Here is a 15,533-nt window from a genome sequence, read left to right on the forward strand (position 1 = left end):
CAGCTATTATTTCTTTCATCAAATTCCCAGTGGGTCAGAAGTTTACAATCACTCAATGTCACGTTCTGACCTTTATTTCCTATGTTTTGTCATTATTTAGTATGGTCAGGGCGTGAGTTGGGGTGGGCAGTCTATGTTTGTTTTTCTATGATTTTGGGGATTTCTATGTTTCGGCCTAGTATGGTTCTCAATCAGAGGCAGGTGTCATTAGTTATCTCTGATTGAGAATCATACTTAGGTAGCCTGGGTTTCACTGTTTGTTTATGTTAGTTGCTTGTGTCAGCACAGTTCATAGGATAGCTTCACGGTCGTTATTTGTTTATTTGGTTTTGTACAGTTTTTGTACAGTTTACTTCGTGTTTTTTGTCGTCATCTATTAAATGATGCATTCACACCCCGCTGCACTTTGGTCCGCTTCTTACAACGATCGTGACACTCAATTAGTATTTGGTAGCAATGCCTTTAAATTGTTTAACTTGGGTCAAACGTTTCGGGTAACCGTCCACAAGCTTCCCACAATAAGTTGGATGACATTTGGCCCATTCCTCCTGACAGAGCTGGTGTAACTGAGTCAGGTTTGTAGGCCTCCTTGCTCACACACACTTTCAGTTCTGCCCACAAATCTTCTATAAGATTGAGGTCAGGGCTTTGTGATGGCCACTCCAATACCTTGACTTTGTTGTCCTTAAGCCCTTTTGCTACAACTTTGGAATTGTGCTTGGGGTCATTGTCCATTTGGAAGACCCATTTGTGACCAAGCTTTAACTTCCTGACTGATGGCTTGAGATGTTGCTTCAATATATCCACCTAATTTTGCATCCTCATGATGCCATCGATTTTGTGAAGTGCACCAGTCCCTCCTGCAGCAAAACACTCCCACAACATGATGCTGCCACCCCCGTGTTTCATGGTTGGGATGGTGTTCTTCGGCTTGCAAGCCTCCCCCATTTTTCCTCCTAACATAACAATGGTCATTATGACCAAACAGTTCTATTTTTGTTTCATCAGACCAGAGGACATTTCTCCAAAAAGTATGATCTTTGTCCCAATGTGCAGTTGCAATCCGTAGTCTGGCTTTTTTATAGCAGTTTTACTGGGGATATAGATACTTTTGTACCTGTTTCCTCCGGCATCTTCACAAGGTCCTTTGCTGTTGTTCTGGGATTGATTTGCACTTTTTGCACCAAAATATATTCATCTTTAGGAGACAGAATGCGTCTCCTTCCTGAGCGGTATGATGGCTGTGTGGTCCCATGGTGTTTAAACTTGCATACTATTGTTTGTACAGATGAACGTGGTACCTTCAGCCATTTGGAAATTGCTCCCAAGGATGAACCAGACTTGTGGAAGCATACAATTGTTTTCTGAGGTCTTGGCTGATTTCTTTAGATTTTCCCATGATGTCAAGTAAAGAGGCACTGAGTGTGAAGGTAGGCCCTTTGGAATTGTGATACAGTGAATAATAAGTTAAATGATCTGTCTGTAAACAATTGTTGGAAAAATGACTTGTGTCATGCACAAAGTAGATGTCCTAACCAACTTGCCAAAACTATAGTTTGTTAACAAGAAATTTGTGGAGTGGATGAAAAACACATTTTAATGACTCCTACCTAAGTGTATGTAAACTTCCGACTTCAACTGTATATTATTTTTTTGCGTAACCAATGTTAGGAGGCTACATTCATATTAATCTGAAATGTTGCTCCAGAAGACATTGAGCTGATTGAAGGTCCTAAGCATCCTCAGATAAGCTTCAGTCATGTAGATATTTAGGGCAACTTTTCCTATCTGCACAACTCATAATAGTAGCCAAAATGATCGGTTAAGTTTGATGGAGATGCGTTGTTGATGCCCCTTCGCTCCACTTTAAGCGAAAGTGACTATCAAGGCATGAGGCAAGACCCAGATGCAGACACAGGAGGCAGATGGTTGGAGTCTTACAATTTTTATTAATCCAAAAGGGGGTAGACAAGAGAATGGTCGTGTACAGGCAAAAGGTCAAAACCATTTCAGAGTCCAATAGGTACCGAAGGGAAGGCAGATTCAAGGTCAGGGCAGGCAGGCAGGATTATCAGGCAGGTGGGAAAGTAGTCCAGAGTCAGGCAGTGGTCAAAACCGGGAATCATAACATACAGTATGTAAAAAATTTTACTCACCATGCAGTTATGACATCATTTATTATTAGCCAAGTTAATGATTGGTGAAATGCGACTGAAAATAGTCACTGGGAACTTGAGGGACATATTACAAGTTGTAGGAGGACCCAGGAGGATATGCAGCTATAGCCCGAGAGGCACATCAGATCCACAAAACACCTTTTAATCGTCTGTCAAGCAGCAGGAGCATTAATTGTCACAATAAGCTGTTATTTGCTTGAATCAGAGATGCAGCTAATTGTTAGGGCTATATAACTAACAGTGAGAGTGCTGCTACACCTCATTCCATCCAACTACAGTAAGAATAGTAGGAAACCCAATCCACATATACAGTCTATTTAACATGGCACTCTTCCTTAGGCCATCTTCAGATACTCCAATGAGTCTAGCATCTGCACTGTAAGGTTAGCATGCCATGGAGTCAGTGTAGCCAGCATCCTTCAAATATTTATTCTATTCAATAGTTTTAATGGCAGTCTGTGGTTAGAGATGTTAAGTCGTTATTAAGCCCTTATTGGGTCAAAGAGATTCTAATCCAAATTGAGCACTGGTATAATGAAATAGAATGAATACAATGCACAAAATGCAATCCTTCTCCTCATTGTCTCCTCAGTGAATACTGATTATTGAATGAGTCTGACTAAGTCTGGAAATGCTGGACAAGATTGTAGGTAGCAGCCTTACAAACCAGAGAGAATATTTATTTCAAATCTGAAGATTTTACCACATGTACTTGTATAAATGCATATCAATCACACATATCAGTACAACAATGAATGTAGAAACATAGTTTTTGCTCTTTACACAATGTTTTTCTATAAGGCAACATTGGTATTTCAACAAAAAGCCAAAATGCATTTATGTACATTAATACGTCATTAATTCAAACGGACATAAGAGAATGGTGAAATTTTACATAGTATGAAAAAGGTTGGAAAAAGTGCACTGACAACAAGTAAACACGTTTCACATCTTTGGTGAATATTACATTTTGAATGAATTAATCATGAAAAATAAAAAATAAATGTTCAATCTCAAGTTTTAGTTGGATTTCCATTGGTGAATTTAAAACTCTGCTTACCTTTTACTAACATTCATGGGAGTACTGTATGTCCAGAATTGTGATGGCTTCAATAGACTAAACACATCATGGAAAGTACAATTTAAACTGTAAAATGAGAGATGGTGATACAAACAAGTAAAACAACATATTCATACCTTTCTATGATTGCTTTGGATGGTTGTAGGTATTCATGTAACCTGAATGCTCTGAATTTTCTTAATGAATTACTACGGTCACTAACAGTAAAAGAGAAAAAAAACATATTTACTTCATAAAATGTGTACAAATACTGTATTAATTACAATATACAACAAACTTTAAAATAGTTTATGTACAGTACAGCTTAACACTTTTGTTATACATGTTTTATCGCACTCTTTGAAGATTTTATCTTATTTTTTAGACCTTCTCAACTAGAACCCCTAGATATGATTAAAACAGCTCCAATATAAACATTCAACTTGGAGGCACCTCCCAAACATAAATAACAAAATGATGTTCAACCAACAGGGTTTAGTGTTTTAGGACAAGAAAAGAGCTAAAATATTTACAGTTTTTCACATACAGTACTTTATTGGCAATTTATTTAGATCTTGGTACTGTTTACGTGAAAACTATTTGCTTGAAAAGTTGGTGGTATTTAAGAGAGGAATTGCGCATATGGAGTGATTCACATTAATGAAAATATAACACAGGAAACTGGTACAAAGCCAACTCTTTCAGAAAATTATACATAAAGCAATCAAGGGGTGCAAACTCTAATGGACATGACAGGTTCATCATTTATTCTATGGTACCACATTATTTTCACAGTAATTGTCGAATGGTGAAGAGAAAAATAACTGACCTTCCAGAAGTAAATCTTTCATTACAAGCAATTTGATAAATTATAATTGGCTATTCTACAACATAAATGTGGGTCTAGTCCAATTTCAATGCCAGGAAAATGTGTAAAGCAATAATTAATTCTGACTGTCACTGAGCCGTACCTACGTTATATTTAAAAACAGCAACTCTCAACCGATGTTATATATTTTAATTTGAGCATCTTGCTTACTATATACTCCCAAAGTATAGTTTTTTTGTACTTTTACCCCTTCTTGGTGGTTACAGTCTTGTCCAATCGCTGCAACTCCCCTACGAACTCAGGAAAGGCGAAGGTTGAGAGCCATGCATCCTCCGAAACATGACCCTGTCAAGCCGGACTGCTTCTCGACACACTGTTTGCTTAACCCGGAAGCCAGCTGCACCAATGAGTCGGAGGAAACATCATCCAGCTGGCAACCAATGTCAGCTTGCAGGCACCCAATGTCAGCTTGCAGGCACCCGGCCTGCCACAAGGAGTCACTCTGACTCACGGCCAGCTGTGACACAGCCTGGGACCAAACCCAGGTCTGTGGTGATGCTTCAAGCACTGCGATGCAGTGCCTTAGACTGCTGCACAACTTGGGAGAGCTGTATACTCTCAAAGTAACTCAACTGTGAGGTACATGGTTGCTTATAAACCTAAATAGATTTATACAATGCATTAAACAAATACCCCAGATCAGTGAGCTTGTACTCAATACCCATCTAATTGCATAATTTCTACAATTCCACATTTTAAGAACTTAATTCCCTGGGTGCATGGGTTCTACTGTTCTATTTTCCTGAATAAAAAGGCATGCCTATGTGTCTGGAAATTGTATTATACTGCAGGGGGGGCCTGGAGGGAGATGAGGATAACACCCATGCAGGTCAGCCTGTCGGTCAGTCACCAGGGCAGAGCTTGGCATGTTGACCTGAGCAGAGCAAAGCATTAAGGAAGCCAAATGAAGATCTCACTAGTCAGGCTCTATCTCTCTCTGGCTCCTCGACCCAACAGTTTAGTACTGACACTGATTAAGTATGGCACATTGGGATTTGAAAGAGAGAAAATAACTATGTGAAAAGGATTTCATGTATCCACAATGTACTGTACCTTTAAATTACTCCTATTTCTCTTGACTTGGGACAGCTGTGTCATTGCGTGGACTGAAGTCAGGGTCTGTTCAGTGTTTAAATAAGTGTTATGTAAAAGTCTCAGAATCACAGTCCCATCTCCATTATTTACATAATAAGATGATGGATATAATCTGAACTCAAACCCAGTGAAAGATAGCTTTGATTTATGATTACTCATCCAAATAAGAGCTGCCTTAGGGTTTTTTATACAGAAGAGAGAAAAACAGATCATTGATGTTGTGCTGCTCAAAGGCATTTGAGAATGATTGGCAGGGAACAATCTTAAAATAAATGAGCCTGAAAACATTTATACAATAGAATAGCTCTTAGGGTGACATTTTGACGACGCAAACGATATGACTTGGAGTCTGCACGTTCCTTATTACCTTGGTGATTAACAGTATCATTTGATCACTCTCATTGCATCTCGAGCTCAGTCTGCAACAGACACAGAACGCATTTTCATCCCGTGTCTGCTCTGTTTATGCACATTCCTGCTTATCCCTGCCCTCTCATAGACATGAAACAATTAAAGGTTATGGAAATAAATGCTGCTACAAGTATAGTAGAGTACTGAGAGTGATTAGGGTCTCTTTTGACATTAACGCAGATTTTTTTTTTTGCCTCGTCAGGATTGGTCCTTGACAGGTCGACATTCCTGACCTATTAAAATCCAACCTGGTGTAATACAGTATGAAAACAGCTATTAATGCATTGCCAGTAAGACTCTGACTCTGCAATCACTTCACAAAGTTAATTTGGAGAGGCGGCATTGCTCATCTGTTCTGAATTTACTTCTTTGCCACACGTCCAAGGAGGTTGTGTTACATTACTGTAATTCGGAAATCCTAATGGGCTCTTCCTCAAAGCCCTCTGTGTCTGTCCTTATGCAGCTGGGGTAAGAAATAAAGGAAATAGACAACATTTATGGAGAGGTGCTTCAAGACACGTCTCTTCCCTAGAAAAAAATGACATTTCCAAAGGGGACCTTTGGATTTGGTCAAACGGCTGTGGTCTGTTTTATACTATGGAAGCTGATCCTGGTGGGTGAGGTGGGGAGGGACATGGCACGTGCCACGCGCACTCTCAGGGCATGGTTGTCCTGCCAACGATGCCATCTTTTCCTGGCTGCTGAGCGCACCTGGACGATGACAATGAAATACTGTATTAGTGGTGGGCAGCCAGTCTATCTGGTAGGACACACAATATCTAGGGTACAGGAAATCTCTTGAACTTGAATTGACATATTTTATTGAACCTTTATTTAACTAGGTAAGGTCAGTTAAAGAACAAATTCTTATTTACAATGACGGCCTACCCAGGCCAAACCCTCCCCTAACGCGGACGACGCTAGGCCAATTGTGCTTCGCCTTATGGGGCTCCCGAACACGGCCCTCTGTGACAGTAGTGGTGCATCTAGCACTGTGATGCAGTCACTTAGACCGCTACGCCACTCGGTCAACAAACAATCTTTACAAAACGGTACAGAACCACACATTTCAGATACAGTGAATAGCTTCTAAAGTATCCACAGTAGACTTCAATCAGTGTCTTTCATTTCATGTGTATATATCAACGAAAGCTTCATAGATGCAGTTGAGAACAGCAGAAGCGGGAGGGAGCCACATTTTTCACAACACTTTTTTATGGCACGTGAATGAATTTCAGCAATGATTGACCACTAAAGTAAGGAGGAAATAGGTCTAGAAAAATAGAGCACATCTTCATTAACGTTTGTTAAAAGAAAATAGCCTGCAGGATAGTGATGTTAAAAGTAGGGTCTCAAGGACTTTCTGTCCACTGCCTCTCATAACGGTCCGCCACACAGCGAAGCCCACGAGTGAAAAGGCCATTGTTGACTAACCTCGCCATTAAGAAAGCAGTAGAATACTGAGACAAAGAACCCCTGGAAAACAAGACAGAACAATGTTAGAATGTACAGAATGTAACTTCATATGTAAAATCTGTTTTCATAGATCTTTATTAATTCAGTCAAATAAGGATGTACAATAATCAATTCACTCAAATACGGGTGAAGTCACTCATATAGGGATGTACAATATTGGACAATAATCACTTATTGGTCAGATATTTTATAGTGAGTCCAAATAATCAGATTGCCACTCAAGGTGGGCTAGCAATAGGCATTCTTTTCAGAGTCAAAGTGTGATTCAAGTAATAAAAATGCCACTAACTGCAAAGTGGGTGTTTACCAGTGGCGGTCAGTGACGTTTTTTGTTTTTCATGAGCATGGCCTTATTTCTATGAAAGCATTGGATGACTGTCATTCATATCCATTTTTCCAGTTCAATGTAACAGTGATAGGTTTAGGCTACTACATAATAATAGTACTCTAATTTTCCTTATACCCATCATGAGGTTGCTCCAACCTAGCCTATGAATGAACGTTTACAATGTACAGTAGGTACAGGTTGAGAAAACAATTTGAGGTGACAGATGATATACTGTAGGGTATAATCATTAGCCCAACAGTTGCAAATGAGAGTTTCAATTGGACAAATTCAGGTATGTTTATCCCCGTTTTGATCCTTTTGCTTACGCTTAAGAAAAGTTTTTCAACAGAATCGGCAGAATGAATACATCCCTGATCACCCGTAAACACAGTTCACTTTCAGAGCAGCCACATTCTTTTCCTTCTCGCATCTATGCTCTCTCCTCTCACCTTTTCCCTTCGCTTGTGGACTTCAACACACAACACATTAGGCTAAAAAAGCTTTCCAAGCCAAACCATATCATAACCGCTACACACAGCCTAAAGTAGTTGTCAATGTATTAGCTAATGTAAAGTCAACATAGCGTATGGAACTAACACGTTAGTAAACCCGCTACAATCGTGCAGTAACGTTACAGTGTACAGTCAGTAAACTGGTGTTTACAACATATTTTCTGCCCCAATGAGTAACTAGATATGGGGGAAAAAGCAATTGAATCGATGATTCACAAACGTATGAGAACAATTATGCACTGCACTTCACATTCAGGGCAGTCTGTATTTCACATTTCAACATAGCAATAATAGAAGTACTGATTCATGATGGAAAAGCCTTTTAAGAATAGTCTAAAACTGACCCTTATTCTCTACACACCTTCACTGAGCACCATTAACACATACAGCATACATACAGCAGTACCTGCTCCCCACCAACTCAGCCTTGCATTGTGGAGCAAAGATTTACACTGAGAATACTCAATGTGGACAAACTCACACCCACATACATTCTCCTGACAGCTCAGAAGACTTGATAGTAAGGCAACGAGGGACAGGTTTGCAAAGTCTTACATTAGTACAAAGGGTCCTTCTTCCACAGGCTATAAAACCTCAAATGAACAGCATATTAAAGCTAAAGAAAATTATAAAGATTTAAAAGTTGTGTGTTCTTGGGAAGGAGCATCTTGGTAAAGAAAAAAAAGACTCCATGATCTTACCTGAAATGATTGTAGAAATGAATTGAAATAAATAAAAACTATTTGCGAGATGTCGTCCTCTCCGGGATTCACAAAAAACAGCATGTAGGTGATCCCTAGCAGAGGCAGTAGCACTAATGTCGCTTTTACTGCTTTTCTGTGAAGGAAATAACAGAAAAACAGCAGTACTCCAATTTAGTTACAAAGGAAATTGGTGAAAGTGTTTGCTTCTAAAGGGAAGATGTGTAAATGTTTCAATGTACGTACACTACCGGTCAAACGTTTTGGAACACCTACTCATTCAAGGGTGTTTCTTAATTTTTGTACTATTTTCTACATTGTAGAATAATAGTGAATATATCAAAACTATGAAATAACACATACGGAATCACATAGTAATGAAAAAAAGTGTTAAAATATATTTTATATTTGAGATTCTTCAGATATCCACCCTTTGCATTGATGACAGCTTTACACACTCCTGGCATTCTCTCAACCAGCTTCATGAGGTACTCACCTGGAATGCATTTCAATTAACAGGTGTGCCTTCTTAAAAGTTAATTTGTGGAATTTCTTTCCTTCTTAATGCATTTGAGCCAATCAGTTGTGTTGTGACAAGGTAGGGGGGTATACAGGAGATAGCCCAATTTGGTAAAAGACCAAGTCCATATTATGTCAAGAACAGCTCAAATAAGCAAAGAGAAACAACAGTCCATCATCACTTTAAGACATGAAGGACAGTCAATACAGAACATTTCAAGATCTTTGGAAGTTTCTTCAAGTGAAGTTGCAAAAACCATCAAGCACTATGATGAAACTATGATGAGGATCGCCACAGGAATGGAAGACCCAGAGTTACTTCTGCTGCAGAGGATAAGTTCATTAGAGTTACCAGCCTCAGAAGTTGCAGCCCAAATAAATGCTTCACAGAGTTCAAGTAACAGACACATCAACATCAACTGTTCAGAGGAGACTGTGTGAATCAGGCCTTCATGGGTGAATTTCTCCAAGAAACCACTACTAAAGGACGCCAATAATAAGCAGATACTTGCTTGGGCCAAGAAACACGAACGATGGACATTCATCCGGTGGAAATGTGTCCTTTGGTCTGGAGTCTGTCACGCCCTAATCTGTTTCACCTGTCTTTGTGATTGTCTCCACCCACCTCCAGGTGTCACCCGTTTTCCCCATTAGTCCCTGGATATTTATTCCAGTGTTCCGTGTTTGTCTGTTGCCAGTTCGTCTTGTCAAGTCAACAGCGTGTTTTTCTGTGCGCCTGCTTTTTCTTATCCCTCTTTTGCTAGTCCTCCTGATTTTGACCCTTGCCTGCCTTGACTCTGAACCCACTGGTCTGACCATACTGTCTGCCCTGACCTCGTGCCTGCCTGCCACTCTGTACCTCCTGGACTCTGACCTTGTTTATAATCTTTTGCCTGTCCACGACCATTCTCTTGCCTGCCCCTTGGATTATAATAAATAATCAGAGACGTGAACCATCTGCCTCCCATGTCTTCATCTGGGTCTTGCCCTGTTTGGAGATTTTTGGTTCCAACCGCCGTGTCTTTGTGAGACGTGGGTGAACGGATGATCTCTGCATGTGTATTTCCCACCGTGAAGCATGGAAGAGGAGGTGTTATGGTGTGGGGGTGCTTTGCTGGTGACACTGTCTGTGATTTACTTAGAATTCAAGGCACACTTAAACAGCATGGCTACCACAGCATTTTGCCACTGGTTTGGGCTTAGTGGTACTATCATTTGTTTTTCAACAAGACAATGACCCAACACACCTCCAGGTTGTGTAAGGAGTATTTTACCAAGAAGGAGAGTGATGGAGTGCTGCATCAGATGACCTGGCCTCCAAAATCCCCGACCTCAACCAAACTGAGGAGGTTTAGAATGAGTCGGATCGCAGAGTGAAGGAAAAGCAGGCAAGTGCTCAGCATATGTGGGAACTCCTTCAAGACTGTTGGAAAAGCATTCCAGGTGAAGCTGGTTGAGAGAATGCCAAGAGTGTGCAAAGCTGTCATCAACGCAAAGGGTGGCTATTTGAAGAATCTCAAATATAAAAACACTTTTTTTGGTTACTACAAGATTCCATATGTGTGTTTTCATAGTTTTGATGTCTTCACTATTATTCTACAATGTAGAAAATAGTAAAAATAAAGAAAAACTCTTGGATGAGTAGATGTTCTAAGACTTTGGACCAGTAGTATATGTCAATACAAAAAAGCACTCCAAGACCTAAATTGTATTTTTGGAGATTGTTTGCTACTTACCATTTCTCACAAAGGATGTTGATAAATGACCCCAAACAATGAATATCTTAGATACACATTCATAGCTAGTAAAGTTAGAACCCCATCCTATAAGACTACTTCCTCACTAGGCTCCTTCTATCAGATCAACTAGGAGGGAGATGTACAATATTGGAAAATATCACCTATTGGTCAGATATTTTATAGTGAGTCCACATAATCAGATTGCCACTCAAGGAGTGCTAGCAATAGGTATTTGTTTCAGAGTGAAAATGTGATAAATAAAATAAAAATGCAGATTTCTTAAAACTGGGCTTGACTCCAGCAGGTTGATGATAGAAAGGGGTTTATTGCTTAGGGTTTTGTGGCCAAAACAAAACTCTGACAATATAAGAGGTCCATTTGAGTATCAGGTTGAAAATGGAAAATCTCTCTGGGACACAGTCTTTCATTCCTCATTTCCTCAAATTACGATGGAATTTTAGGTCATCTACCTTAGCAGTGAAGTAGCTGATGGCTCTGCTTACACATCAAATAGCACCTATTGTATGACATAAATCCACTGTTTGACTTTGAGTAGGGAACCCAATGTCAGCAATATCAGCATTGGAGTGACAGAGGCCTATTCTACAGGACAGAGGTCTGCAGGCTTTGCTGGGAATTGAGATGTCCCCTTTTGAGTGTTCAAATAATCCACTATGAATAAAAGCTTCAATGTGAATGGAGGACGATGAAAGTTGTTCCAGGAATGAGATACGCAAGGCTATTCTCACTGCGCAACATCAGCAGATCATTAGTGAAGAAAAAGAGGGGTTCTATTTCAAACAGAAACGATCGTCATAGAAAATGGTGTGTGTGTGTGTGTGTGTGTGTGTGTGTGTGTGTGTGTGTGTCTGTGTGTGTGTGTGGGGGGCCATATCTTCACAGGAATGTTATGCAATGATGCGTGCAAGTCGAGTACAGATTGAAGTGATTCACCCCGTATAAAGCAGCTGACCTTATTATCACTTCGTTGAGTAGGAGGGATTTGTTAAACAAATGCCCCATTAATTGCTCCATCAACTGTGAATGTTGAGGGGAGGTTGTAATGACTGCAATAACTGTGGGTTGGCAGTCTCACATCACGATACAATGTACCAGACCGAGGACGAAGACCATGTTTTTTGAAATGTTATTGTGTCACCTTTATTATTAAAACGTTTGCGTATGGAGCAACCAAACAGTGAGCGGACGTTCCCTTATTATCTATGAATTAGTGTAACTCTTAGTGAATCCTATAGTGTAAGGCATTGGTTAAGGTCAGGTGGGTTTTTTTCTTATTTTTTCCCCCAGACTGTCTTCAAGGCACCAGCATCAGAGGGAATAACAACATGTTAGAAAACCAGATACGGGTGTTCTGTGGTGATAACGTTCTTGGAAAGACGTTATTTAACGTTTATTTAACTAGGCAAGTCAGTTAAGAACAAATTCTGGGCCAATTGCGCCGCCCTATGGGACTCAAACTGGAATCAAACTTGTGCGCCGCCCTATGGGACTCAAAGCCTGGAATCAAACTGAGAAGCAGTGACTTAAACCGCTGCGCCACTCGGGAGCCCCCCCCCCCGAGTGAATATTAAATGGAGGTCAAGTAATCTTAATATGGCATGCAATATTTCAAATAACAACCCCACAGGAGTAGTGACTCACCTGTACTGTATAGTTTCTGATGTGGTAGAAGCTCTCAACTTGGTCATAAGGATTCTTACTATGTTGAAGAGGAAAACGAAGTTTATCTAGCAGAGAACAGAGATGGAAAACTTTCATTAAGAGTTCATTATGTAGAACATGATGTTTTAGTAATGAACAAATAACTAAAGGAAGTGAAATTTGTTGCGGTTGCATTAGGGCAGCTAAGAAATAAAACAGTGAGAGACAATTGTCTTGTTACCTACCAAAAGCACAAGGATGACCGGCCCTTGATAAATGTAGTCAATATACTTTCCAGGTTCTTTCCCAAACCAGCATCTGTTGACACACATTAAAATAATGGCTTTTTGAAGTGTTTGCATATTAAACAACATATGACAGTATGAATCTGTATTCCATTATTAGCTAAACAATGTTGGTGCATTATCAAGACTTTCCAGAGTTTCCAAGTTAGAAATTGCTATAATTGAAATTAAATTGGAGATGAAATGTACTCTTTTGGGTAGCCAAGAAGTGCCTTGATAATAGTGGCATAAACATCACGGTCAAAACATATACAACATGACCTTTAACTATTGAACTGAAGTCGGAATTTATTCTATTCAAAAGGACAGCAATTGCATTTTCAAATAAACTGAGCTATCAATGGCCTTTTCATAACCTTTTCATAACCTCTTGTAAATGTTACAGTGCATGCCCCGTTGACACCTACAATACAGTAAATTGCTGATTCACCTTGAATTCGTACAGGTAGTGGTGCCACAATACTAAAAGGATTCAAGTCCTACACTGTACTACAAAGGGTATGAGACATATTTCAAGGTTTATCTGTGATTAACAAATGTACAAATGGCATACATGTACAGGTGTAGGATCTTAATCTGATCACCCTGTTGCAGCTTTTCTGCAATGCAGGACATTTTAAACATGTAGTTTTAAAAAGTGTAGTTTTCATTTCCACTTTGAAATGTCAGACTTGATTTTCTCTTATGAAAATTGTATCAATCTGTATTGAAATGTCCATTAATTATGGACAAAATAATAATAATCAACATTTCTTGTTGCTAAAGGATAATTTTTTCTGCTGTAGCAAACTGGCTCAAATTAAGATTCTACAACGGTATAGGTTTATTTGCACTCTATCAAAGGTCATTAACCTTCACCTTTGATGGACTGTCAGCTTTTAAAATGGTTAGTCAGATACAACAAAATACTTACAACACAAACAATTCATGAATGCTTGAGATTTCATTGTTGTTTAAATTGAAATTGTGCACTTACTGTTCATTTTCATTATAAAGCTTCCCAATGGCCCAAGCAACAATAATAGGACATGGAATGCCTGAAAGAAATAGAAAAATGAATTGACATATTTGCCAATATTGTGAAAGTCGGTGCTAACCCTGCTCCAGAGCAATGTATCTTAGCCCAGGGATAAAGAGGCTGTTAGCCCTGAGCTGTGCAGTGTAAACTAGGCTAATTAGAATCAGACTGCTGCATTTAGAAGCTATTACAGAGATGAAATAAAGGGATCCATTGAGGCCAGTTGGATCCTTCCAGTTCTACTTTGATCTGGCTTAAGGACTTCTTATCTTGCTGGTCCCCAGTGTTGGACAGATAAAGTGAAATCTGTTCTACTTTCTACATTTCTTAATAAGTGATCATTAAAGGATCTGAAGAAGCTGGGCACTGATGACATTGATAACTTTTATAACTGGCTGGAGTGGATCTACTTAAAAATGGTATTATGTGTTCATTATCTCCTAGAAGACCAACAGGTAAACTCCATGACCCAATTAGTATTTAACTTAAACTAACCACCCTGACTACTCAAAACAATGTTTTTTAATATTTGTTAGTACAAAGAACAAAATCCACCAAAGCAATTCCTCTCTGTGAAGGATAAAATATTTAATTAGCTTTTTGTTTACTTGATTTACTGGATTATTAAGAGGATGGCAGTAATCCGTTTACAATTCACTTCCAAATGAACCTCTCGAGAACCCCAAAAAATACTATGACGCGAAAAGACTACATGAAACGCATGACAATTTGATCTTTTCACCAACTGACCTAGACAACGCATAGTTGTTATAATCAACAAAAAGAGAAGATAGTCTATGTTAAGGTTACCCACATGCCAGACATACAGTGCCTTGCGAAAGTATTCGGCCCCCTTGAACTTTGCGACCTTTTGCCACATTTCAGGCTTCAAACATAAATATATAAAACTGTATTTTTTTGTGAAGAATCAACAACAAGTGGGACACAATCCTGAAGTGGAACGACATTTATTGGATATTTCAAACTTTTTTAACAAATCAAAAACTGAAAAATTGGGCGTGCAAAATCATTCAGCCCCTTTACTTTCTGTGCAGCAAACTCTCTCCAGAAGTTCAGTGAGGATCTCTGAATGATCCAATGTTGACCTAAATGACTAATGATGATAAATACAATCCACCTGTGTGTAATCAAGTCTCCGTATAAATGCACCTGCACTGTGATAGTCTCAGAGGTCCGTTAAAAGCGCAAAGAGCATCATGAAGAACAAGGAACACACCAGGCAGGTCCGAGATACTGTTGTGAAGAAGTTTAAAGCCGGATTTGGATACAAAAATATTTCCCAAGCTTTAAACATCCCAAGGAGCACTGTGCAAGCGATAATATTGAAATGGAAGGAGTATCAGACCACTGCAAATCTACCAAGACCTGGCCGTCCCTCTAAACTTTCAGCTCATACAAGGAGAAGACTGATCAGAGATGCAGCCAAGAGGCCCATGATCACTCTGGATGAACTGCAGAGATCTACAGCTGAGGTGGGAGACTCTGTCCATAGGACAACAATCAGTCGTATATTGCACAAATCTGGCCTTTATGGAAGAGTGGCAAGAAGAAAGCCTTTTCTTAAAGATATCCATAAAAAGTGTTGTTTAAAGTTTGCCACAAGCCACCTGGGAGACACAC

The 15,533-nt window shown here is 39.4% G+C and overlaps 1 protein-coding gene across 2 annotated transcripts in view; it reads right to left on the bottom strand.

Annotated features, from left to right (window-relative positions):
- Positions 1–1,929: 1,929 nt before the first annotated feature.
- Positions 1,930–15,533, bottom strand: part of LOC139376183 (corticotropin-releasing factor receptor 2-like) — a 101,991-nt gene continuing 88,387 nt past the window's right edge. Inside the window, exons 8-13 of one of the 2 annotated variants that reach the window (XM_071118461.1) lie at positions 13,851–13,911; positions 12,815–12,887; positions 12,570–12,655; positions 8,650–8,785; positions 7,067–7,108; positions 1,930–6,343 (exon numbers count right to left, since the gene is read on the bottom strand). In XM_071118461.1, the coding sequence (XP_070974562.1) occupies positions 6,203–6,343; positions 7,067–7,108; positions 8,650–8,785; positions 12,570–12,655; positions 12,815–12,887; positions 13,851–13,911 (539 nt within the window). In that variant the 3' untranslated portion in view covers positions 1,930–6,202. The remainder of the gene's footprint in view (positions 6,344–7,066; positions 7,109–8,649; positions 8,786–12,569; positions 12,656–12,814; positions 12,888–13,850; positions 13,912–15,533) is intronic. The other variant, XM_071118462.1, reaches the window with a different exon arrangement.

Source organism: Oncorhynchus clarkii, chromosome 20, assembly GCF_045791955.1.
Source record: "Oncorhynchus clarkii lewisi isolate Uvic-CL-2024 chromosome 20, UVic_Ocla_1.0, whole genome shotgun sequence".
In the NCBI taxonomy this organism is placed as follows: domain Eukaryota; kingdom Metazoa; phylum Chordata; class Actinopteri; order Salmoniformes; family Salmonidae; genus Oncorhynchus; species Oncorhynchus clarkii.